Source organism: Panulirus ornatus, chromosome 7, assembly GCF_036320965.1.
Source record: "Panulirus ornatus isolate Po-2019 chromosome 7, ASM3632096v1, whole genome shotgun sequence".
NCBI classification, from domain to species: Eukaryota; Metazoa; Arthropoda; class Malacostraca; order Decapoda; family Palinuridae; genus Panulirus; species Panulirus ornatus.
In genome coordinates, this window is record NC_092230.1 from 49086732 (window position 1) to 49112364 (window position 25633).

General features: G+C 39.3%; 1 protein-coding gene across 1 annotated transcript in view; it reads left to right on the forward strand.

Annotated features, from left to right (window-relative positions):
- The window catches only part of Pde8 (phosphodiesterase 8), a 302345-nt gene that overhangs the window by 256759 nt on the left and 19953 nt on the right, over positions 1–25633 (forward strand). The window contains exons 19-20 of the mRNA XM_071663763.1: positions 18643–18804; positions 19108–19237. Of these exons, the coding sequence (XP_071519864.1) occupies positions 18643–18804; positions 19108–19237 (292 nt within the window). The remainder of the gene's footprint in view (positions 1–18642; positions 18805–19107; positions 19238–25633) is intronic.

Below are 25633 nucleotides of genomic sequence, written 5' to 3' on the forward strand. Positions count from 1 at the left end.
TTAACCATTTTAGGCTTCAGTATATATATATATATATATATATATATATATATATATATATATATATATATATATATATATATATGTATATATATATATTTTATTTATTTTATTTTGCTTTGTCGCTGTCTCCTGCATTAGCGAAGGTAGCACAAGGAAACAGACGAAAGAATGGCCCAACCCACCCACATACACATGTATATACATACACATCCACACATGCAAATATACATACCTATACATCTCAATGTACACATATATATACACACACAGACATCTACATATATACACATGTACATAATTCATACTGTCTGCCTTTATTTATTCCCATTGCCACCCCGCCACACATGGAATAACAACCCCTTCCCCCCTCATGTGTGCGAGGTAGCGCTAGGAAAAGACAACAAAGGCCCCATTCGTTCACACTCAATCTCTAGCTGTCATGTAATAATGCACCGAAACCACAGCTCCCTTGCCACATCCAGGCCCCTCAGAACTTTCCATGGTTTACCCCAGACGCTTCACATGCCCTGGTTCAATCGATTGACAGCACGTCGACCCCGGTATACCACATCGTTCCAATTCACTCTATTCCTTGCACGCCTATCACCCTCCTGCATGTTCAGGCCCCTGATCACTCAAAATCTTTTTCACTCCATCTTTCCACCTCCAATTTGGTCTCCCACTTCTCGTTCCCTCCACCTCTGACATATATCCTCTTGGTCAGTCTTTCCTCACTCATTCTCTCCATATGACCAAACCATTTCAAAACACCCTCTTCTGCTCTCTCAACCACACTCTTTTTATTTCCACACATCTCTCTTACCCTTACATTACTTACTCAATCAAACCACCTCACACCACATATTGTCCTCAAACATCTCATTTCCAGCACATCCACCCTCCTGCACACAACTCTATCCATAGCCCACGCCTCGCAACCATGCAACATTGTTGGACCAACTAGTGCTACCTCGCTAACCCGGGAGACAGCGACAAAGTATAATAGATAAAATGAATGATATATGTATTGTTGACTGGTTGGTAAGGTTATTTAATGTATGTATGACTCATGGTGAGGTGCCTGAGAATTGGCGGAATGCGTGCATAGTGCCATTGTACAAAGGCAAAGGGGATAAGAGTGAGTGCTCAAATTACAGAGGTATAAGTTTGTTGAGTATTCCTGGTAAATTATATGGGAGGGTATTGATTGAGAGGGTGAAGACATGTACAGAGCATCAGATTGGGGAAGAGCAGTGTGGTTTCAGAAGTGGTAGAGGATGTGTGGATCAGGTGTTTGCTTTGAAGAATATATGTGAGAAATACTTAGAAAAGCAAATGGATTTGTATGTAGCATTTATGGATCTGGAGAAGGCATATGATAGAGTTGATAGAGATGCTCTGTGGAAGGTATTAAGAATATATGGTGTGGGAGGAAAGTTGTTAGAAGCAGTGAAAAGTTTTTATCGAGGATGTAAGGCATGTGTACGTGTAGGGAGAGAGGAAAGTGATTGGTTCTCAGTGAATGTAGGTTTGCGGCAGGGGTGTGTGATGTCTCCATGGTTGTTTAATTTGTTTATGGATGGGGTTGTTAGGGAGGTAAATGCAAGAGTTTTGGAAAGAGGGGCAAGTATGAAGTCTGTTGGGGATGAGAGAGCTTGGGAAGTGAGTCAGTTGTTGTTCGCTGATGATACAGCGCTGGTGGCTGATTCATGTGAGAAACTGCAGAAGCTGGTGACTGAGTTTGGTAAAGTGTGTGGAAGAAGAAAGTTAAGAGTGAATGTGAATAAGAGCAAGGTTATTAGGTACAGTAGGGTTGAGGGTCAAGTCAATTGGGAGGTGAGTTTGAATGGAGAAAAACTGGAGGAAGTGAAGTGTTTTACATATCTGGGAGTGGATCTGGCAGCGGATGGAACCATGGAAGCGGAAGTGGATCATAGGGTGGGGGAGGGGGCGAAAATTCTGGGGGCCTTGAAGAATGTGTGGAAGTCGAGAACATTATCTCGGAAAGCAAAAATGGGTATGTTTGAAGGAATAGTGGTTCCAACAATGTTGTATGGTTGCGAGGCGTGGGCTATGGATAGAGCTGTGCGCAGGAGGATGGATGTGCTGGAAATGAGATGTTTGAGGACAATGTGTGGTGTGAGGTGGTTTGATCGAGTGAGTAACGTAAGGGTAAGAGAGATGTGTGGAAATAAAAAGAGCGTGGTTGAGAGAGCAGAAGAGGGTGTTTTGAAGTGGTTTGGGCACATGGAGAGGATGAGTGAGGAAAGATTGACCAAGAGGATATATGTGTCAGAGGTGGAGGGAACGAGGAGAAGAGGGAGACCAAATTGGAGGTGGAAAGATGGAGTGAAAAAGATTTTGTGTGATCGGGGCCTGAACATGCAGGAGGGTGAAAGGAGGGCAAGGAATAGAGTGAATTGGATCGATGTGGTATACCGGGGTTGACGTGCTGTCAGTGGATTGAATCAAGGCATGTGAAGCGTCTGGGGTAAACCATGGAGGGCTGTGTAGGTATGTATATTTGCGTGTGTGGACGTATGTATATACATGTGTATGGGGGGGGGTTGGGCCATTTCTTTCGTCTGTTTCCTTGCGCTACCTCGCAAACGCGGGAGACAGCGACAAAGTATAATAAAGATAATATAAATATATATATATATATATATATATATATATATATATATATAATATATATATATATATATATATATATATATATATATGGTTCCATGGAACCATGGAAGCGGAAGTGGATCATAGGGTGGGGGAGGGGGCGAAAATCCTGGGGGCCTTGAAGAATGTGTGGAAGTCGAGAACATTATCTCGGAAAGCAAAAATGGGTATGTTTGAAGGAATAGTGGTTCCAAAAATGTTGTAAGGTTGCGAGGCATGGGCTATGGATAGAGTTGTGCGCAGGAGGATGGATGTGCTGGAAATGAGATGTTTGAGGACAATGTGTGGTGTGAGGTGGTTTGATCGAGTGAGTAACGTAAGGGTAAGAGAGATGTGTGGAAATAAAAAGAGCGTGGTTGAGAGAGCAGAAGAGGGTGTTTTGAAGTGGTTTGGGCACATGGAGAAGATGAGTGAGGAAAGATTGACCAAGAGGATATATGTGTCGGAGGTGGAGGGAACAAGGAGAAGAGGGAGACCAAATTGGAGGTGGAAAGATGGAGTGAAAAAGATTTTGTGTGATCGGGGCCTGAACATGCAGGAGGGTGAAAGGAGCGCAAGGAATAGAGTGAATTGGAGCGATGTGGTATACCGGGGTTGACGTGCTGTCAGTGGATTGAATCAAGGCATGTGAAGCGTCTGGGGTAAACCATGGAAAGCTGTGTAGGTATGTATATTTGCGTGTGTGGACGTATGTATATACATGTGTATGGGGGGGGTTGGGCCATTTCTTTCGTCTGTTTCCTTGCGCTACCTCGCAAACGTGGGAGACAGCGACAAAGTATAATAAATATAAAATAAATATATATTTATATATGATATTATTATTATCATTATTATTATACTTAATTGCTGTTTCCTGTGTCAGCAAGGTAGCACCAGGAAACAGATGAAGAATGGCCCATCCACTAATATGCACATATGCATACATAAACCCCCACACACACACATATACTTATAGATATCAACATATTCACATATACACATATATATATATATTTATACTCGTTTGCCTTCATCCATTCCTGGTGCTACCCCGCCCCTCAGGGAACAGTATCACCACCCCCTGGAGCCTAAATGGTTAATGATAGAAATGATAGTAAGGTATCTTGCTAACGTATGTATGAATATATGACTGAACATGCAGGAGGGTGAGAGGCATGCAAGGAAAAGAGTGAATTGGAACGATGCGATATACCGGGATCAACATGCTATCAGTGGACTGAACTATGGCATGTGAAACATATGGAGTAAACCATAGAAAGGTCTGTGGGGCCTGGATGTGGATAGGGAGCTGTTCAGTGCATTACACATAACAGCTAGAGACTGAGTGTGAACAAATGTGGCTTTATTTGTCTGTGTCCTGGTGCAACCTCGCTGAAGCTGGGGGTAGCAATGCTGTTTCCTGTGGGGCGGGTTAGCACCAGGAATGGATGAAGGCAAGCAAGTATAAATATGTGCGTGTGTATGTATGTAAATGTCTGTGTATGTGTTTTTTTTTTTTTATTTTCCAAAAGAAGTAACAGAGAAGGGGGCCAGGTGAGGATATTCCCTCAAAGGCCCAGTCCTCTGTTCTTGATGCTACCTCGCTATCGCGGGAAATGGCGAATAGTATGAAAAAAAAAGAATATATATATATATATATATATATATATATATATATATATATATATATATATATATACATATATATATCGAGGATGTAAGGCATGTGTACGTGTAGGAAGAGAGGAAAGTGACTGGTTCTCAGTGAATGTAGGTTTGCGGCAGGGGTGTGTGATGTCTCCATGGTTGTTTAATTTGTTTATGGACGGGGTTGTTAGGGAGGTGAATGCAAGAGTTTTGGAAAGAGGGGCAAGTATGAAGTCTGTTGGGGATGAGAGAGCTTGGGAAGTGAGTCAGTTGTTGTTCGCTGATGATACAGCGCTGGTGGCTGATTCATGTGAGAAACTGCAGAAGCTGGTGACTGAGTTTGGTAAAGTGTGTGAAAGAAGAAAGTTAAGAGTAAATGTGAATAAGAGCAAGGTTATTAGGTACAGTAGGGTTGAGGGTCAAGTCAATTGGGAGGTGAGTTTGAATGGAGAAAAACTGGAGGAAGTGAAGTGTTTTACATATCTGGGAGTGGATCTGGCAGCGGATGGAACCATGGAAGCAGAAGTGGATCATAGGGTGGGGGAGGGGGCGAAAATTCTGGGAGCCTTGAAGAATGTGTGGAAGTCGAGAACATTATCTCGGAAAGCAAAAATGGGTATGTTTGAAGGAATAGTGGTTCTAACAATGTTGTATGGTTGCGAGGCGTGGGCTATGGATAGAGTTGTGCGCAGGAGGATGGATGTGCTGGAAAGGAGATGTTTGAGGACAATGTGTGGTGTGAGGTGGTTTGATCGAGTAAGTAACGTAAGGGTGAGAGAGATGTGTGGAAATGAAAAGAGCGTGGTTGAGAGAGCAGAAGAGGGTGTTTTGAAATGGTTTGGGCACATGGAGAGAATGAGTGAGGAAAGATTGACCAAGAGGATATATGTGTCGGAGGTGGAGGGAACGAGGAGAAGAGGGAGACCAAATTGGAGGTGGAAAGATGGAGTGAAAAAGATTTTGTGTGATCGGGGCCTGAACATGCAGGAGGGTGAAAGGAGGGCAAGGAATAGAGTGAATTGGAGCGATGTGGTATACAGGGGTTGACGTGCTGTCAGTGGATTGAAGCAAGGCATGTGAAGCGTCTGGGGTAAACCATGGAAAGCTGTGTAGGTATGTATATTTGCGTGTGTGGACGTGTGTATGTACATGTGTATGGGGGGGGGGGGGGGTTGGGCCATTTCTTTCGTCTGTTTCCTTGCGCTACCTCGCAAACGCGGGAGACAGCGACAAAGTATAAAAAAAAAAAAAAAAAAAAAAAAAAAAAAAAAAAAAATATATATATATATATATATATATATATATATATATATATATATATAGTGTGTGTGGGCATTTATGTATATATATATATATATATGTGCATATGAGTGGATGGGCTGTTCTTCATCTGTTTCCTGACACTACCTCGCTGATGCGGGAAAAAGCGACCAAGTATGATGAATAGATAAATAGATAAATATATAAATGAATGAATGTATGGAAGGAAGAGTTGAAAAGATTTTGAGTGATCAGGATCTGAACTTGAAGGATGATGACAGGCATTTATGATATAGAGTGAATTAGAACAATGTGGTATACAGAGGTTGATGTGCTGTCAGTGGACTGAACTAGGGCCTGGTTGTGGATTTGGAGCAGTGGTTTTAGTACATTGCATGTTACAGCTAGAGAATAGAAGTGAGCAAAGGTGGCCTTTCTTCATCTGTTCCTGGCACTACCTCACTTAAAAGATTTGATTAACACATACCAACATAATTAGTACTTTGTTATATTCCCCTTCCTTTTGATGCAGTCCTGTAGCTTGTTGGGAATGCTGTCAGCAAGATTCTTGAGTAGTTCTGGGGAAAAACTACCCTGTAGATGCTTAACTGCTGCCTCAAGCTCTGGTCCAAAAGATGTCCATATCACATAGTCGTTGCTTTACAGTGGACCACAGGTTTTCACTTTGGTTTAGGTCAGGGCTTTTTCCTGGCCAGTCCTTGATATAATTCATCTGAGTATCATTCAGCCAATGTGTAACATACCAAGCAGTATGGCAAGGAGCCCTGTCTTGCATAAAAACTTTTGTCTTTGCATACTCAAATTACACAAGTAAATGGTCAGTAAGTAGATTTAAGTATACTTCCCAGTTCGTTTTCACATTCTTGGGTAGAATTGCCTAATCGCCAACACCACAGTCGCTGAAATAGTCCCAGACCATAAAAGGAGGAGGATGTTTTAGTCTTTTCTGTGTACTGTGGCAGGTGCAGGTCTGAGTGGGGAGGCATGTATGCCCTCCCTCTAGTGTTTCCAGATACAGTAGATATTGACTCTTAACTCCGCAGCATGGTTTCCCATGTTTCCCAGTCTCAAGTACTGTATTTCTTGCATAATTTCACTATTAATCCTTATAAGTGTCAGTCATTAGGAGTTTACTTCAGATATGAAAACTACAAAATCCAAGTTATTATGAAGAAACTTTTGAACTCTGCTTATTGAGACATGCTCAAGCAAGTTAGGGTTCCTCTGCTTAATTTCATATGCTGTCAAGAATGGGCAGGCTTTAGCATTTTGCAATCACTTTATGGTTCCAATGGTTCCAAGATGTTGATCTTGGCCTTCCAGACTTTGATCCTTTCATGATCTCCGCATTTTTTCTGATTCATCTTCTGGTTGCCAACCCTTTGACCTCTCCAATTTTCTTTACTCCATACCTTCACTTTTCAGTAATCCTCTTCCTCACAAGAACTGCAAAATGCTCAGTTTTTCCAAAAAATACTCTCAACTCTAGCATCTAGCACAGCCTTTCTCAGTCTTTCTCCCACTGCCACACAGTCAATCAAAGCCTTTTGCTTTTCTCTTCCATCATTTCTCAACCGTGTATACCTCTGGATCATCTTGTGCTGAAAAAAAGGTGTTTGCAGGAAATAAACCTCTCTCAGCACAGACATCCACAAGATAACTTCCATTCTCATTTATTCCAGGCACTCCCCATTTACTAACTATCTCGTTGATTACATCACATTCCACTTTCACATTCACATCACGTATTACCACCACATTTCTCTTGTTCTTAAAACAATTCATACAGTCATTCACATTTCTTCAGAAACTCTTCATTTCAACCTTACCTTGCACAGCTTTCATATTAACAGACACGTTTATACTTATCTATGCATACTATGCAATTCCAGTCTTTCCTTACTTGATTCATTCCATCCATGTTCTGTAACACCCTTTCTCAGTGTCAGTGATTGCAGAATTACACATCCTTTTCTCCCTCTTCCCTGATAATTTTCGTTCATTCCCATCCATACCACTTCTCCTTCCATGCACCCCCATAACCTGCATTCATCACTTCCATTCTCACTCTGTACACCCTGTTCAAGGATATGGGTTTTACCAGTCCCCAGCGCATCCAAGCTACAGCTTTTAAACTCCTCTCCACAAGCTCCTTCCTTTTTCTTTAACCACTTATTCCATTTACATTCAGCACCATCACCCTCAATTGCTCATCTCTTTTACTCTTTGGCATAACTGGTAAACTTCAGTGCCACTTCTTAGCCTTTTGTGCCTCACCCTTGACAGGCCACTGGCAGAGGGCAACTCCAGCGGTGTTTCCAGAGAAGCTCCAAAATTGTCCAAAAAACTTAAATTCACAGCACATCTCAAGTGATTGTGTGTACTTAAAAGGAAAACTACCACTACTTTTGCCTTGATGGAATTGGGTAATGCCTCCCCATTTAATTCCATCCTTAAGGATGTAATAACAAGGTTACCACAAGAAGGCAGGATGAGACTTGAATACTCTAGAAAAATAGAGTATCTCACTGAGGTACTGAAATTTGAAAGTTTTCCCAATTCCAAGCCTATCATAGTACAGCACCTTCTAACCTCATTAGTTGCAATACTGCCACTATAGTATCACCATCAACACCTAGCCATCACTGCACTAGCAACACCCAGCCATCCCTGCACCAGGAACACCCAGCCATACTGCACCAGCAACACCCAGCCGTCATTGTGCCAGAAACACCTAGCTGTCTCTGCAAAAGCAACATCTAGCCATCAATCCTGAAAAAGGAGCTATAGTCATTGAAAAATTGATAGTCTGGAGTGTATGAATTACCCCAAGAGACTGTTAGGCAGGAAAAAAAGAGAGAAATAAATGATAACATGTGCATGGTAGCAGCTAGAACAAAAAATGAATTATATTAGATCCAAAAGCATCTCAGCAAGGAACATACAGAATTATGAAGTTGAGAATAATTCTCAGAAATGTACTAGAAATTTTTTTCATGCTTGTTTGCTATTTCACATGTTATAGAGGTAGTTCCAGGAATGAACAAAGAAAGGTTACATTTCTTCACAACTGTTCTCTTTCTACTGCCATGTGTATTGCACTAAAACTGCAACCCCCTCATTCACAACCAAGCCCAATAGACCTTCTCATGGTTTCCCCAGGCTTGTTCTTGTTTCAGATTAAGTTGTTGACAGCACATTTCCTGGTGTGTATCAGATCAAAATTTTTTAGTATCCCCGAAATACTCTTGAAAGATTATTTAATGCAGTACTACAAGGAAAATTATGAAATATGCATTGAGTGACCACATAAACATTCAAGAGCAGACTGGAGGCATGGCTGAGGTTGATCCTTGATGAACCTAAGATTGATAGTAATTGGAAATGTGTGGTGGAGAGAATTGCTGGAGAGAATTGATATTATTCAGCAAACAAGACATGTAATGTGTGTTATGTGCTAACCCTCCCATTGGTACCATAGCAACACCCAACTGTCAGTGTACAATTATCTTCACCTTGTCATATCACCGCACAGTCATCACTGCACCATCATCATCACCTCATCAGATCAATGCCCAACCATTATGCACCATCAACACCCAACCATTGCTGCACCAGCAACACCCAGCCATCACTACACCAGAAATAAATATCTGTCTATCTGTATCTCTGACGCCTATTCCCACCTGGAGCTCCCTAAGAGTGTGGCCACAACGATAGTCTCCATATCTAGTGAACTCGGGTGCTGCTTCTTAGCCTTTATGCCTCAGCCTTAACAGGCCACTGGCAGAGGGCAGCTCTCATGCAGTGTTTGCAGCTTTCACTGTTAAAGCAGTATCTAGCCATCACTCCTGAAAGAGGAGATTTAATTGTGGAAAATCCACAGAACTTAACTTTCTATAAAAACAGAAATCAAGAAATGGAGTTCAATAGCCAGGAATCAGAGCATTGTTGAAGGTTCTATGAAATATACAGTGATGGAGTAGGAAAATAGATACCTCTAGCATCAAATACAGAGGAAAGGTTATAATGGAGAAGGGTGTGGTTCAGTAAAAGATATCAGAAAACAAAAGAAGTTTAGGGATGTGCTGTGAAGAAAATGTAGGCAGCACCTCTGCCAGCCTCCATTTGTGAAGTATCAGAGAGCAAGGAAAAATTATAGCAGTATAAGAAAGAAAGAGCCAAGACATCTAGAAAAGAATAATGTGGGCAAGGCAGGAGGAAATCTAAAGCTTTCCCATGAATTAATCAAGAATAAATTGTCAGTTAAAAAAACAGCAAATAGCACCAAGAAAGTCAGGGGGAAAAACTGGAGAGATTGAAGTGCAAATATGTCTGGAACTAAATGGCATGTTCAAAAGTGTTTTAACAGTGAGAGACATTATAGCTCCAACTCCATAGAGATAGAATGGTAAGAAGGTCTTAGAAAGTATTGAAATATTTTAGAAATGACATAAACATTAAATGATAATGATTCACATAGGGCTAATGATCCTGATGGAATTTCTCCATATATGTCGAAGATGTGTGCAGATGAATCTGACAGGCCATGTAAAAAAATTTCAACATTTCACTGGAGAATGGTAAAGTGCCATTGAAGTGGAAGAGGGTAAACATCATACCTGTTTTTAGAATGAAGATAGAAGATTCACTGAACTACAGACTAGTTTTCCTGACTAACGTGGTGTTTAAAGTACTGGAGAAGATAATCAAAGAGCAAATGGATGACTAGTTACAAAGGAAAAACTGCCTAAGGAAGTGACTCCACAGTTGCAAGGACAAGAGTTCATGTATAATGAACTACTTAGATTTTTACAAGAGAGTGAGTTCTGTTGTAGACAAATGCATATTTGATTTTCTGTGTCTGGACCATCTGAAAATGAAGAATGATATGATAGGGTTGATGGGGATACTTTGGAGAAGGTCTTAAAAGTATTTGGTGCAGGAGGTAAACAGCTAGAAGCAGTGAGAAGTTTTTATCAAGGATGTAAAGCATGTGTATGAGTAGGAAGAGTGGAGAATTAGTGCTTCCCATTGAAGGCAGTCTGTGGCAGGGGTGTATGATGTCCCCACGGTTGTTTAATTAGTTTATAGATGAAGTGGTTAGGGAGGTTAATACAGGAGTTTTGGAGAGAGGGGTGAGTATGCAGTCTGTTGGGGATGAGAGGTCCTGGGAAGTGAGTCATTGTTGTTTGCCAATGATACAGCACTGGTGGCTGATTTGGGTGAGAAACTGCAGAAGTTGGTGACTGAGTTTGGAAAAGTGTGTGAAAGGAGAAAGTTGAGAGTAAATATGAATAAGAGCAAGGTTATTAAGTTCAATAGGGTTGAGGGACAAGTTGGTTGAGTTGTAAGTGTGAATGGAGAAAAATTGGAGGAAGTGAAGTGTTTTAGATATCTAGGAGTGGACTTAGCAGCGAATGGAACCATGGAAGCAGAAGTGAGTCACAGGGTCAGGTAGGGGGCAAAGGTTCTTGGAGCGATGAATAGTGTGTGGAAAGGGAGAACATTGTCTTGGAGAGCAAAAATGGGTATGTTTGAAGGAATAGTAGTTCCAGCAATATTATATGGTTGCAAGGCATGGACTATAGATAGGGTTGTATGGAGGAGGGTGGATGTGTTGGAAATGAAATGTTTAAGAACAATATGTGGTGTGAGGTGGTTTGATCGAGTAAGTAATGAAAGGGTAAGAGAGATGTGTGTAAATAAAAAGTGTGATTGAGAGAGCAGAAGAGTGTGTGTTGAAATGATTTGGACATATGGAGAGAATGAGTAAGGAAAGATTGACAAAGAGGATATATCTGTCAAAGGTTTAGGGAACAAGGAGAAGCAGGAGAGGTACATAACTGAACTTCCTGTTCACTGCAAATAGGATGTATATGATAGAAATATTTGAATTGCCTACTTTTGCCTCAAAGTGAAATATAAAGCCATCAATACTTATAACAGTATCCCAGGCATACTTGCCGATGCTATAGCCTAAATATTTTCCATCCAGTGGTCAGTTTATGTGAAGATATCAAAGATGCTGTGAAGTTGTGACACTCAAAAATGATAGATATTAGTAATAAAAACCATCAGTAATCAATTTTTTTATGAGAAAAACAATTCAAAAGATACCAAACATCTCATTAGTGTACCTCATATGCCTAGCAATAGAACAGCATGAGTTAAAGGGAATGTAGCACCCTTGAAAATTGTTTCATCAGTTTTTCATTTAGAAATTCATGTTCTCATTAACTATAACAAAAAGTTATGGAGATATTTTTTAGAATATTTGAGAATCCAACTAACAAAGTGACAAGTGAATATTAGGCCTGCCACAGGGTGAAAGAATAAAGAACTACTTGGCAAAAAAACAGAGGAGGGCAAGAAAGATGGAACGAGAATCAAGGAAGCTGAGTTACAGTGAGGTTAAAAAAGCCATAAATATGTCTACCCTGGAAGAGAGAAGAGTAAGGAGTAATGTGATCACATCCTTAAAGTTTTTAAACTGCTTGGACAATGCCTTTGATGAACAAGTCTTTGAAAGATGAAAAGACAGAACAACCAGAGACTATAACATGAAATCAAGCAAGAGACAATAGAAAAGATATAGATAAATGCTTTTACATTATATAGATAATGGATGAGTGTAATAAACTGAGTGATGATATGGTGAATTTACATAGCATGATGAAATTCCTAAAGTTGTATGATTATAAAATTGAATAGTTGGGACCCTACAAGAAGAGAACTCCCTCTTCATACAGAACTGTGCAGATAGTTAAACACAAGTGGGTAATCACCGCACCATCATTAACCCAGCTATGACTGCACCATCATTACAGGTATCACCTCTCCTCCCTATAGTCTTCAGTTGTATTTAAGAATATTTTATGCATATGCATGCAGTAAACAAAACAGGCATATAGACAAGTGCATTAGTTGAAAGGTATGATGTAATTTTTATCACTAAATCTTTGTTAAATGTTAAAATACATATTTTCTGGCCAAATATGCTATTTCAGAGAACATTCTATTTATCCCATGCACTGTGGCAGGCTTCTAGTAACTGTGTTTTAGGGATTTTAGTCTATCAATTTTCAATACCATCACTGAACATTACCATTACCAGTACAAAATGATCTTAACAACATTGTAAAACCCAGTTGATAAACATGATACTTGAAGTTTTAGTGCTGCCAGGCATACAACATACCTGTCCCATAAGATCAGCAACAATGATAAGTTAACAGAGACTGAAGAAACAAAGTACACAGTGACACTTTTCTATTAGTTAAACCCTCAACTTTTCTAGATGGATATCTATGTGAGTTGGACAACTCGTGTAGACAGATATATGCAGAGTTTTACCCCCATTATCAGTGCTGCCTGCTACACCTAGGTGATTGCATAGGAGGCAGGGCTCAAAAGTTTCTCCCTTCTGTCACTCATCTTCCGGCTAAGCCAATGACAGCTCATTCTTGTGAGTTTTCTATGGAGGATATTGAGCATCTTTTAACTAGATTTAGAGAACCATGCACATGGTCTAGAATTACTAGATTGTAAAGGTCTGTCTTTAGATCGCAAAGAAAGTGAATTTTTGAAGACTAGCTTTTCTAGCACTGAAATTTGACCAAGATGAAGTGGGAAAAGATGTTTTTAGTCAAAGTGGAGGCAGTGTTGTCAGCACCCAACTGACAGTACATGTGATTTGTATGGCAGGTTATTTTACAAACTTTTGTAATTTTGCTGTCATGAAAAAATTATCACAGAATGATGTTGATCATAACAATTAGAGGTTTATCACATAAGATAAGACATATTAATGATCAATAATCACCTTTTCAGTGTAGGTAAAATAAACAGTAAAACATGTGCTGTCAATAGACTGAACCAGGGCATGTAAAATGTCTGGGGTAATCCATGGAAAGGTCTGTGGGGCCTTGATGTGGATAGGGAGCTGTGGCTTCGGTGCATTACACTTGAAACCAAAAGACTATGTGTGAATAAACGTGGCCTTTTTTGTATTGTTTTTTGGTGCTACCTCACTGATGCAGGGGAGGGCGATTCTGTTTCCTGTGGGGTGTGGTGGCACTGGGAATGGATGAAGACAAGCAAGTATGAATATGTACATGTGTATATATGTATATGGCTGTGTATATCTATGCATATGTGTATATGTTGATATGTATGTATATGCACGTGTATGGATGTGTATGTGTATATGTGTGTGTATGAGTGGATGGGTCTTTCATTATCTTTTTCCTGATGTTACCTCACTAATGCAGGAAATGGCAATCAAGTATGATAATAGATAGATAAAATGATGTGCACAGTGGCAATTGACTTTACACTCAGGCATTACCTCTAGACTTTTAGCACTTAGTGCTGATACATCTACAAGCCAGAAGCATTAACGAATGAAAGTAGTGAAGGAAATATACTTCTGAAGTGATATTTTCAATATTTGAATATCTTTGATATTGTCAGGTTGAATTGAGATTTTTGGGGTTGGGAAGGAAACCTATGTGAGGAGTTAAGAGCTTAAAACTAATCTTAATCCTATACTGAAAATTTTGCAACTGTTGATAATATTGACTCTAGTTTTGTGGAAATGAGAGATACTCTTCATAAGAAAATTGCAGAAGGATTAGTTTACAGGTCTTCAGCACAGACGCTTGAGAAAGACAAAAGACTCTATGGCTGGTTAGCAGAAGTTTGTAATTGAAATGAAATCATGTATAATGAGAGATTTAAACATAGTACGATGAATTCCTTTCCATTATCGTCAGACATGGACTCTTCCTAAATTTGCTCATTAGTGCTATAATATAATTCGTTGAGAGACTTATTCACGACATGAACATACTAGACTTAATTCTTGCAACAAATGAGGATTTTTTCTCTAATGCTGAAGTTGAAAAGAATTTTGGTACTAGTGATAAGTGACAAATCACTCTTGAGGTAGCTTTCAACATTGCTTGTAATGCTGGTCAGTACAACAGTCGTGAAAGATTACAGATTTAAGATTTGCAGATTTCAATGATCTTCGCATTGCTCTTGACAGGGTAAGCTGAGCTGACATCATCAATGAAAACAATATGGACGTAGCCTGAGAAAGCATCAGGAAGACATACAAAGCAGTTGAAGGAACACATGTGCCAATGCATAGCAGATGGTCATTTTCTGGTGCTAAGCAAAGTGGTGGAACATTGAAATAAGAGAACTGCCTGTTGTCCAAGAAAATAGCACACAAGAAATTCAAAGAGAATAGTAACCAACACGATAGAGTAAGTTACGTAAATTTGCGTAAAAGATAAAAACTTGCATATCAGAGTAAATGTCAGTATGAGGTGTATGTTGCTGAAAATAGCAAAAGAAAGCCCAAAGAATTTTTATAGTTATGCTAGAAGCAAGAGAGTCATTACTCAGTTGTTCCATTAATTAGCTAAAATGGTGACTTAAGACATTGAAGATATCGTAAATGATCTTTTTTCATCTGTATTTACCATTGAATATACAGCTCATGTCCCAGATCCAGTCCCATTGCTAGAAGAGAACGTTTTGCAACATACTGACTTACACATTCAAGACATACTGTCAACAGTGAATGGATTAGAATCAGATAAAACAGCAGCCCTGATAAGTTTTCTCTAAGAACAATGAAAGAAATTAAAAGAGATAGTTAATCCTTTGACAGCTTTTTTTTTTTTTCTATATGGATAAGTCATTTAGTTCAGGGAAAATCCCAGAGGATTGAGAGTTTGCCATGTTAACACTGATTTTCAAAAATAAAAAAAAAAGATTCCCTGTCCAAATTATCTCTCAGTTAGTTTGATATCTGTAGTTGGTAAATTCATGGAAACCATCATTCAACATAAGACTGTAAATCATTTATGGACCAGCATTTAATCAGCAACCTGCAGTATGGTTTTTGATGGAATCATTCATGTCTGACAAATCTGCTGTATCTCTTTCATGATGTAATCTACATGTATGATGAAAGTAAAGTGGTTGATGTCATCTGTTTAGATTTTCAGAAAGGACATGATGAAATCTTGCATCAAAGATTATTAGCTAAGTTGCATGGTATATATGAGGTTGTATTTCGATAGGTAGAAAATTGGCAGTAAATAAAGAATGATTATGAACACTCAAACCTCAGAGTGATTATATGCAAGTCGTGTGCCATTGGGATCAGTTTTAGGACTAGCTCTCCTCCTCATATATGTTAATTACATTGGTTAAGGGTTATGCTGTAAGATATCAAAATTCTTTCACAATACTGAACTGGGAAATAAAACCTTAATAAGGAAGGGACAGAGAAGGGGGCCAGGTGAGGATATTCCCTCAAAGGCCCAGTCCTCTGTTCTTAACGCTACCTCGCTAATGCGGGAAATGGCGAATAGTTTGAAAAGAAAAGAAGTTGAATCCCAATAGATCCAAGCTGACAAAGACGGATTAATTGACTGGGCTCATGTGACTAATTTATTTTGATAAGTGCAGAGTTTTACACATAAGTAGTAAAAATGAGGGGGCAAATTTTTATATGAATTCTGTTGAGCCACAAGAGGTAAATGAGGAAAAAGGTTTAAGTGTATAATCTCCAGTGACCTAAGGCCAACTAAGAAGTACATAGAAACAGTATTACATGTGAACAAGATTCTTTGCTTCATTGGTTGGGCATTGATGACATTCAAGTCTAAAAAATGAATCCGTACTCTACAATTCATTGATGCATTTCCACTTGGAGTACTGTGTTCAGTTTTGGTCATCTTACTGGAAAAATATCAGGCAAAATATAGTACAGCGTTGAGCTACAAAGATGATTTTTGAACTAAGAGACAACTCAACATCATCCAGATAGATGACTTAGGTTTCTTTAGCATAGAGAAGAGAAGATTATGAGGTACTTGATAAAGGCATATGATATTATCATAGGCTTAGATCACCTTAATCCAAGCAGCAGTGTAATGATAAACATGACTGATTTCACTTATAGTAATGGATGCATACTCATTGGTAAACATGTTACTTATGAGGCCGTGTACTTTTTCTTCAGCAGGATTGTTAGCAGATAGAATGATTTCTTAAATAGAGTGCTTCAAACAGTATCTAGTGGTTGATACATTTAAGAACAGACTTGACGGAAACTTCACTTCAAATCCATGACAAAGATTACTTATACTTCTTTATTTATATGTTAAGTTTACAGGTATTTCTCCTTCAGTTATCTCCATGTTGCTTTATAACCTCAAAAAGATAGTTGTTTCTAATCTCTTCCACCATAGCAACCAGCCATGGAATGACCCAGTTGTCTGTTGTAAGCATTCCTTCGTACTGGATTCCATTTTAAAGAAAGTTCAAGAGAGGCTTCATGACTATACAACTCTTTCCCTGTACAGTACCATGAAAATAGTTAATTACTTACAATCCACCATCTCCTCAGCCTAATCATCATTTTATGAGTTCTTGCCAGTACCCCCAGCATCTCACATTACCCCATTGTTTTACCTTAACATCACCATTTCTAATGCCAACCACCACATTGTCATCATCAGTGATATTTATCTCTACTAATACAGTGCTCTAACCATCACCAGCATGACATGGTCATTTCACCACTGTCATCACTCCATTATTACTGCACCAGCACTGCAGGATCTGCACGCAGCATCACATTACCGTGATTAGTTATTATCATCGGCATCCCATCATAGCCTCATCATCTATGATATTTATCGCCACTAATACAGTGCTCTAACCATCACCAGCATGACATGGTCATTTCACCACTGTCATCACTCCATTATTACTGTATCAGCACTGCAGGTTCTGCGCCCAGCATCACGTTACTGTCATTAGTTATTATCATTGACATCCCATCATAGCCTCACCCCCTCCAGTCCCCTGCTATTGATTCAAATATCATCCAAAGCCCATGATCTCCCATGAAACCACACATCATCACTTCACCATAATCACCCTCCCCATATATATATATTATGATTACCTCATCTCTGTATGCAATATCATCATAACTTTTATCGACATCTGGCATTACCAACATCACCATCTTGTCAGGATATTCAAAGGCCAACCATCATAGCACCCAACAATGAATTCAATCTTACTTTAGCATCATGTACACATCATCATTACCAACACTCTATGATCATATCACCTTCATCCCACTATCACATCACTTTCAGCATCCCAACATCATTAATGCACCATTACTTCATTATCATCACATCCCCTCACTTCATCATTGATAATCAATAATTGCCATCATCCTCATCAGCCCCTGAGAATCACCAACACCTGCCATGACCTTACTTCGTCTCCACAACATCCGAGCACCATCAACATATTGCATCATCATCATCAGCACTGCAACAACATCAATACCCTCACATCATCCTTATCAACATTCCAGCTTCGTTAACACCTGCCATCACTCATATAATCCTCATCAGCTACCCAGTATCACCAAGTACCATCATCATCAACACCCCAGTATCACTAACATATGCCATCTTCCTCATCGACACCCAACTATAACCAACACCTCCTATCATCCTCGTCAGTACCCCAAGTATCACCAAACCTATCATCATCATCCATATCAACACCACAGTATCACCATCATCTGCCATCATCCTCATCAGCATAACAGTATCACCAACATCTATCATCCTCATCAGCACTCCAGTGTCACTGACAGCATACCAGCATCACCAACTTCACCAACACCTACCGTCATCCTCATCAATAATCCAGCATCATCCACACCTGCCATCATTCTCATCAGTACTAGAACATTATCAGCACCTACTGTCATCCTCATCAACACCCCAGCATCACCAATACCCATTATTTTTCTCATCAGTACCCCAGTATCACCATCACCTACAATGATCCTCACTTGTTACCCCAGCATCACCAGAAAATGCCATCATCTCAGTTTTTAGGGTGGGTCTAAGGAAAATTATATTCTTTCTGGTTTACATATTAATGTATTTTACTCATCAGAATTTATTTTAATGTAATCTTTCACCATTACAGGGAGCAAGAGACTCCCCAGACTTAATGTCATTTGGCACCCCTGAGAATGTAATCATAATCAAGCGCATGATGATCAAATGTGCTGATGTCAGCAATCCAGTTCGCCCACTTCACTTGTACATTGACTGGGCACATCGTATAGCAAATGAATACTTCAATCAGGCAAGTCAGGATGAAATAGCACTGAATATTAGATGAAAAGAAAGTACAAAAGTGATATCATTAATCATAGTAATTAGTTTTTGCTGAAGTATAAGGCTGTAACTAATGCTGATGGCCTGCTTTGAAGCTCTTCATGAAGTGAGGGATTATCATTTTGATGCTCATCCACCACAAATGTATTCTTCATATTTAGATGGTACCTGGTCACTTTGATACTGTTCTTTGATATTTTGCAAATAAGTTTAGACTTTGATTCTTATTATGCTGATCTGAAAACTAATTTTTTTTTTCCTATTTGACCAGACTGAAGAGGAAAAGAAACGTGACCTGCCAATTGTGATGCCACAATTTGATCGTACTACATGCTCTATACCCAAGTCTCAAATTGGCTTCATTGACTTCTTCATCAATGACATGTTTGATGCTTGGGATGGTGAGACATTTTTTACCAGTATAAAGATTAAGAAATTATTTATTAAAACTCTCTTGCAAAGGAGTGCATCCTATCTCTTGGATTATCATTTTTCAAGAGAGTAGGCATCAGAAATATGCAAAGACTTCTCATAATGCATACTAGATTTATAGAAAATGACAAACTTTGGAGAAATTTTTTCATGTACTGTAGGTTAAGTGTTATAAGGGTAAGTCTCAAAGGCATTCTAGATTCTATTTTCAGAAGGAGAATAAAGGTTTGATATTCATTTTGAATAACACCAATATATATCATCACTGTATGATTTATCTCTGTTAAGACCTGTTTATTGAATTACAGGTATACTTTGGCTTCTCATGGTGGTCTTGTGTGAGTGCAATTTTTAAGTTTGTAGGCAAATCTCATGATCTTATGGCAACATGTGCTATTAGTTCAATACAGTTCATAGTATAGATGTTTCAGAAAGTGGAGGTTGGATTCACTATAATCTTTCAAGTTCCTGACTTGAAAGTTGTATTTATCCTCCTGGTTGGCATTTTTTCCAGTATTATTATGCATGTTGATAACATTAATAACCTTTAATGTTCTCCTCATATCTGAGATTCAGGCTAGGGTGGAAGGCAGATATCTGCTTTAAGTTTGGAACTCAGTGGCTATATGAGTAACTTCCCCCCTTATGTAAGGTGTTTTGCTATATCATTCAGCATGTGCTCTGAGCATTCTGTCAGGTTGAGATTTCCTCCTTTTGAGGGTGGGCAGTTGGAAAAGCCAGGAGCAAACAGAAGACACACACCCAATCTGCCATCCTCTGATTGGCTTGTCATGGAAAAATTCTTATGGAGCATACTTGGACTGTAGTGTGCAAGGTGACTCTGTTCAGGTTAGTCTAAGCAAGTTTGTGAGTGCCATCTGTTAGTGGACACAGTTAGCTTCACAGTTACTATTTTTTGCACTGGCACAAGTATAGATGATGGTTGCCATATTACTCTGCATTGATGGGTGCTACTTTCATGAAATAACTATGTATAGTATATATGTATTTCATTTTTTTTTTTGCTTTGTTGCTGTCTCCCGCGTTTGCGAGGTAACGCAAGGAAACAGATGAAAGAAATGGCCCAACCCACCCCCATACACATGTATATACATACGTCCACACACGCAAATATACATACCTACACAGCTTTCCATGGTTTACCCCAGACGCTTCACATGCCCTGATTCAATCCACTGACAGCACGTCAACCCCGGTATACCACATCGATCCAGTTCACTCTATTCCTTGCCCTCCTTTCACCCTCCTGCATGTTCAGGCCCCGATCACACAAAATCTTTTTCACTCCATCTTTCCACCTCCAATTTGGTCTCCCACTTCTCCTCGTTCCCTCTACGTCCGACACATATATCCTCTTGGTCAATCTTTCCTCACTCATTCTCTCCATGTGCCCAAACCATTTCAAAACTCCCTCTTCTGCTCTCTCAACCATGCTCTTTATATTTCCACACATCTCTCTTACCCTTACATTACTTACTCGATCAAACCACCTCACACCACACATTGTCCTCATTTCCAGCACATCCATCCTCCTGCGCACAACTCTATCCATAGCCCACGCCTCGCAACCATACAACATTGTTGGAACCACTATTCCTTCAAACATACCCATTTTTGCTTTCCCAGATAATGTTCTCGACTTCCACACATTCTTCAAGACTCCCAGGATTTTCGCCCCCTCCCCCACCCTATGATCCACTTCCGCTTCCATGGTTCCATCTGCTGCCAGATCCTCTCCCAGATATCTAAAACACTTTACTTCCTCCAGTTTATCTCCATTCAAACTTACCTCCCAATTGACTTGACCCTCAACCCTACTGTACCTAATAACCTTGCTCTTATTCACATTTACTCTTAACTTTCTTGTTTCACACACTTTACCAAACTCAGTCACCAGCTTCTGCAGTTTCTCACATGAATCAGCCACCAGCGCTGTATCATCAGCGAACAACAACTGACTCACTTCCCAAGCTCTCTCATCCACAACAGACTTCATACTTGCCCCTCTTTCCAAAACTCTTGCATTCACCTCCCTAACAACCCCATCCATAAACAAATTAAACAACCATGGAGACATCACACACCCCTGCCGCAAACCTACATTCACTGAGAACCAACCACTTTCCTCTCTTCCTACACGTACACATGCCTTACATCCTCGATAAAAACTTTTCACTGCTTCTAACAACTTGCCTCCCACACCATATATTCTTAATACCTTCCACAGAGCATCTCTATCAACTCTATCATATGCCTTCTCCAGATCCATAAATGCTACATACAAATCCATTTGCTTTTCTAAGTATTTCTCATATACATTCTTCAAAGCAAACACCTGATCCACACATCCTCTACCACTTCTGAAACCACACTGCTCTTCCCCAATCTGATGCTCTGTACATGCCTTCACCCTCTCAGTCAATACCCTCCCATATAATTTACCAGGAATACTCAACAAACTTATACCTCTGTAATTTGAGCACTCACTCTTATCCCCTTTGCCTTTGTACAATGGCACTATGCACGCATTCCGCCAATCCTCACCATGAGTCATACATACATTAAATAACCTTACCAACCAGTCAATAATACAGTCACCCCCTTTTTTAATAAATTCCACTGCAATACCCTCTAAACCTGCTGCCTTGCCGGCTTTCATCTTCCACAAAGCTTTTACTACCTCTTCTCTGTTTACCAAATAATTTTCCCTCACCCTCTCACTTTGCACACCACCTCAACCAAAACACCCTATATCTGCCACTCTATCATCAAACACATTCAACAAAACTTCAAAATACTCTCTCCATCTCCTTCTCACATCACCACTACTTGTTATCACCTCCCCATTTGCGCCCTTCACTGAAGTTCCCATTTGCTCCCTTGTCTTACGCACTTTATTTACCTCCTTCCAAAACATCTTTTTATTCTCCCTAAAATTTAATGATACTCTCTCACCCCAACTCTCATTTGCCCTCTTTTTCACCTCTTGCACCTTTCTCTTGACCTCCTGTGTCTTTCTTTTATACATCTTCCTCTCAATTGCAATATATGTATTTCATATATTGGGTAAAATTTTTGCCTTGAACCAAGGGTCTGGGATGTCCTAAGTGTTGGTTATGAAGCATATACCCTTCATCTATCTGTTCTTGGAAGAGAATAGATCACATTAAAATTCATTTTGCCTTTTTATGTAACTCAAGAATTGGTTTTACACCATTTTCAGAAATGATAACCAGTTAACTGAAGGCAGACTTTTTAGAATTTTCCTGTTTAGTTATATGCTGTATCTAACCTCACAACACAGTAGATTGACAAATTCTTGCATGTTAACTTTATGTCTTTTCCTGTGTTCCAATATTTTTACTTCTAAACCCCCCCCCCTTATCCTGCAGAAATATTCATGTCTCCTGCTTTCATGGCTTTGATTGGTTCTAAACCAATGTTGATGGCTTATTTGCATAATGAATTGATCTATGATTTCTTGAACATGTAAGTAAACAGTACTATCATTTATTAATGAAAGTACTGTTTTTCTTTTCTCATATCCATGGTTCCCAGTTCATGGTTTTGTACCACCGTGTTACAGCTCCACTTCTTTAAGCATAGATTTTTATCAGTGCAACATTTAGTGACACTTCTTTTTTTGATAGGATATCCTCAAAAAATATATGTAGCAGTCAAGTAATGCCTTTAGCATTAGATGACAGTTCACATAGTAGTTTGACTAGATGTTGTTGCATTTATATCAGGCTTTTAGTATGTAAAGATATGATCGTTGATGATTTAGTGAAGTTTAATAAATGTTTTCTGAATTTTATATAGTGCCTGCAGTACACGATATTGTTATTGATATTTTTTGCTGACTTATTTGCCATTTCCTGCATTAACAAAGAAGCATCAAGAAGAGAGGACTGAGCCTAGGAGGAAAATCCTCACTTGTCTCTGTCCCTCTTCTCTGTTCCTTTTGGAAAAGTAAAAACTGGAGGGAAGGACTTCAACCCCACTGCTTCCTCCCCTTTTAGTTGCCTTCTAAGAAATGCAGGGAATATGTGGGAAGTATTCTTTCTCCCCTATCCCCAGGCATAAGTCATTGATATCATAGTAAATTTTTTTCTTGTGTTTTTTGTATTTAAGTTAGGCCCCCATCATGGGATGTGATGGTTGATGTCAGGAATATTGCTGGAAGTTTCTACATACCCCCTGTTTTGGATATAGGAAAAGGCATACATGATAGAGAAGATCCAAGTCTCATGTTGCTTGCATAGCATGTCATGCATATAGGTATTATTGTGTCTGTTATTATCATCATCCATCCATTCTTTGTGCGTCCATCCATTGTTCACCTGTTAGTCATCTTTCTGTCCATCATCCATCCTTCCATCCAGCTTCAGGAGTCACACTTTAAACTACAACTTAACCATAGTCATCTATTGAAAAGCCTCATATCTAAAACTTTTAAAGAAATAAATGTCAAGAGATCCATAATTCTAGTTTAGATTTTGCTTTTGTTAGATCCCATTTTAAGAGATTTAACCTGAAACATAACTTGGTTTATCAGGAAAATTCCAGCCTTGGCCATGGATGATATCACTTTAGCAAAGGTGAATCTATTGGCCATTGGTGTTGCTGATTCACCCATAAATGTATATAGTTCATGCTAATTTATGTTATCTTCAGTCATAAATCTTGCTTTTTAGTATATGGTTGTTGATAAGTGATTAGGATGTAACATACACAAAACACTGAATGCTTAGAAAGAGAGAGAGAAAGATAAAGAGATGATGATGCATTTGTCATGCTTGGTGTAGTAGTTTCCATTAGTAATCATGAGTCAGCACAGGTCAACCTAGGATCAAACACACCAGTTTGAATCCTAGGTATGACAGTCAGCTTACATTTTACCCAAGTGTTCATCCTTCTCTCGAGGCTGGTTGATAAATGGTACCTGGCTTTGCCTGGGCAGCAGTCACGTATTTGTATTTTATGGGGAAGTAGTTTTACACTCATAGGACCCCATCTCTTGAACACTCTCTACTGTCAAACCATACCTTTATGGTTCTTAGTTTTTCTAAGTACTTCCTGGCTTGATGACTCTGAGTCAGGTGTAACCATAACTGGCCACCTCCTTACATCGAGGCCATAAATTCCTATTCTTTTCCTTTCCTTTATAATAAAAGTTGCTTCTGGCAATCTCAGCCTCCAGCAATCTTTTGATATGCATTTCCTCCTCCTTTTCCCTTTGTTCATTACTTGGTGTATGATTTTCTTCCAGTCCAAAAATAATCAGTGATTTAAATATATGAACATTGTGCTGTACTATTTTTTTCATCTAGATCTCTCAGTGTGATAACATCAACCTTTATATCTCCAACTTTCTCTATGATTCCTCTTTTGGCTAGCAAGCACTGGTTCTGAATTCTCTACTTTTCTTAACCTTCATCGCTTACAGTGCTCATTATTTTTTATATCTTTTCTCTTAGTTTCCTGTGTACATCTTTTTGTATCACCCTGGGTCTATGTTGCTCTCCCTCACTCTTAAGACTATGTTTATCTGTTTACAAATTTGCTCCTTCTAATCTTCCTTGCCCTCCACTTTCATCAGTCTGTGTGTGTGTGTGTTTGTCCATTTTCCTTCCTGAGCAGCTTTCAGTATTATTCCAATTGACTCAGCTTGCATGTTTGTCCTTTTTCTATACCTGAAGGGCTCCCTGTATTTCTTATGCAATTCCTTTACTGACATTGTTTTTGAATTTTTCTTCAGACTGACTGTACATCCAGAGAAGACAGACAAGACTCTGCCTTCATTTTAATGGCTTCATCTTCTTTCCTTTGGTTTGGTAACTGTGTTTCTGTTTCTTTCATGTCTCACGACCCCTTTTATGGTCCGTGAAATGCATCCTCATTTTTCTTAAGCATTTCCATATTTTTCTTAACTCTATCTCTTGTCGTGTTGTTCTGTGATCTTGCTCTTACACAAGTTCCCATAGTATCACCAAACATTTGCTCTGTGGTGTTTTCATATTTAGCTTTCTTCCCTCTTTTATCTCTAGTGTTCTCTTTGCTGATCCTGTAACTGAATCCACACTATTTATATCTGGCTCAGGCAGTTTAGATATCTTAAATTACCCCCCAAAGCTTGCTAGAGTAAATTATCCTACAACCTGATGAGTTAGATTTTCAGCTGCCTCTATGTGTGTGCGATTACCATTCTGTCAATATCTTTGATGCCCATTGCCTCTGGGAACTTCCTCAAAGGGATGGCTATATCAAAAAAGTGTCCATAGCAGGTGAACTCCAGTGCTGTTTTGTAGCCTTTAGTACCTCACCCTTAACAGGCCACTGGC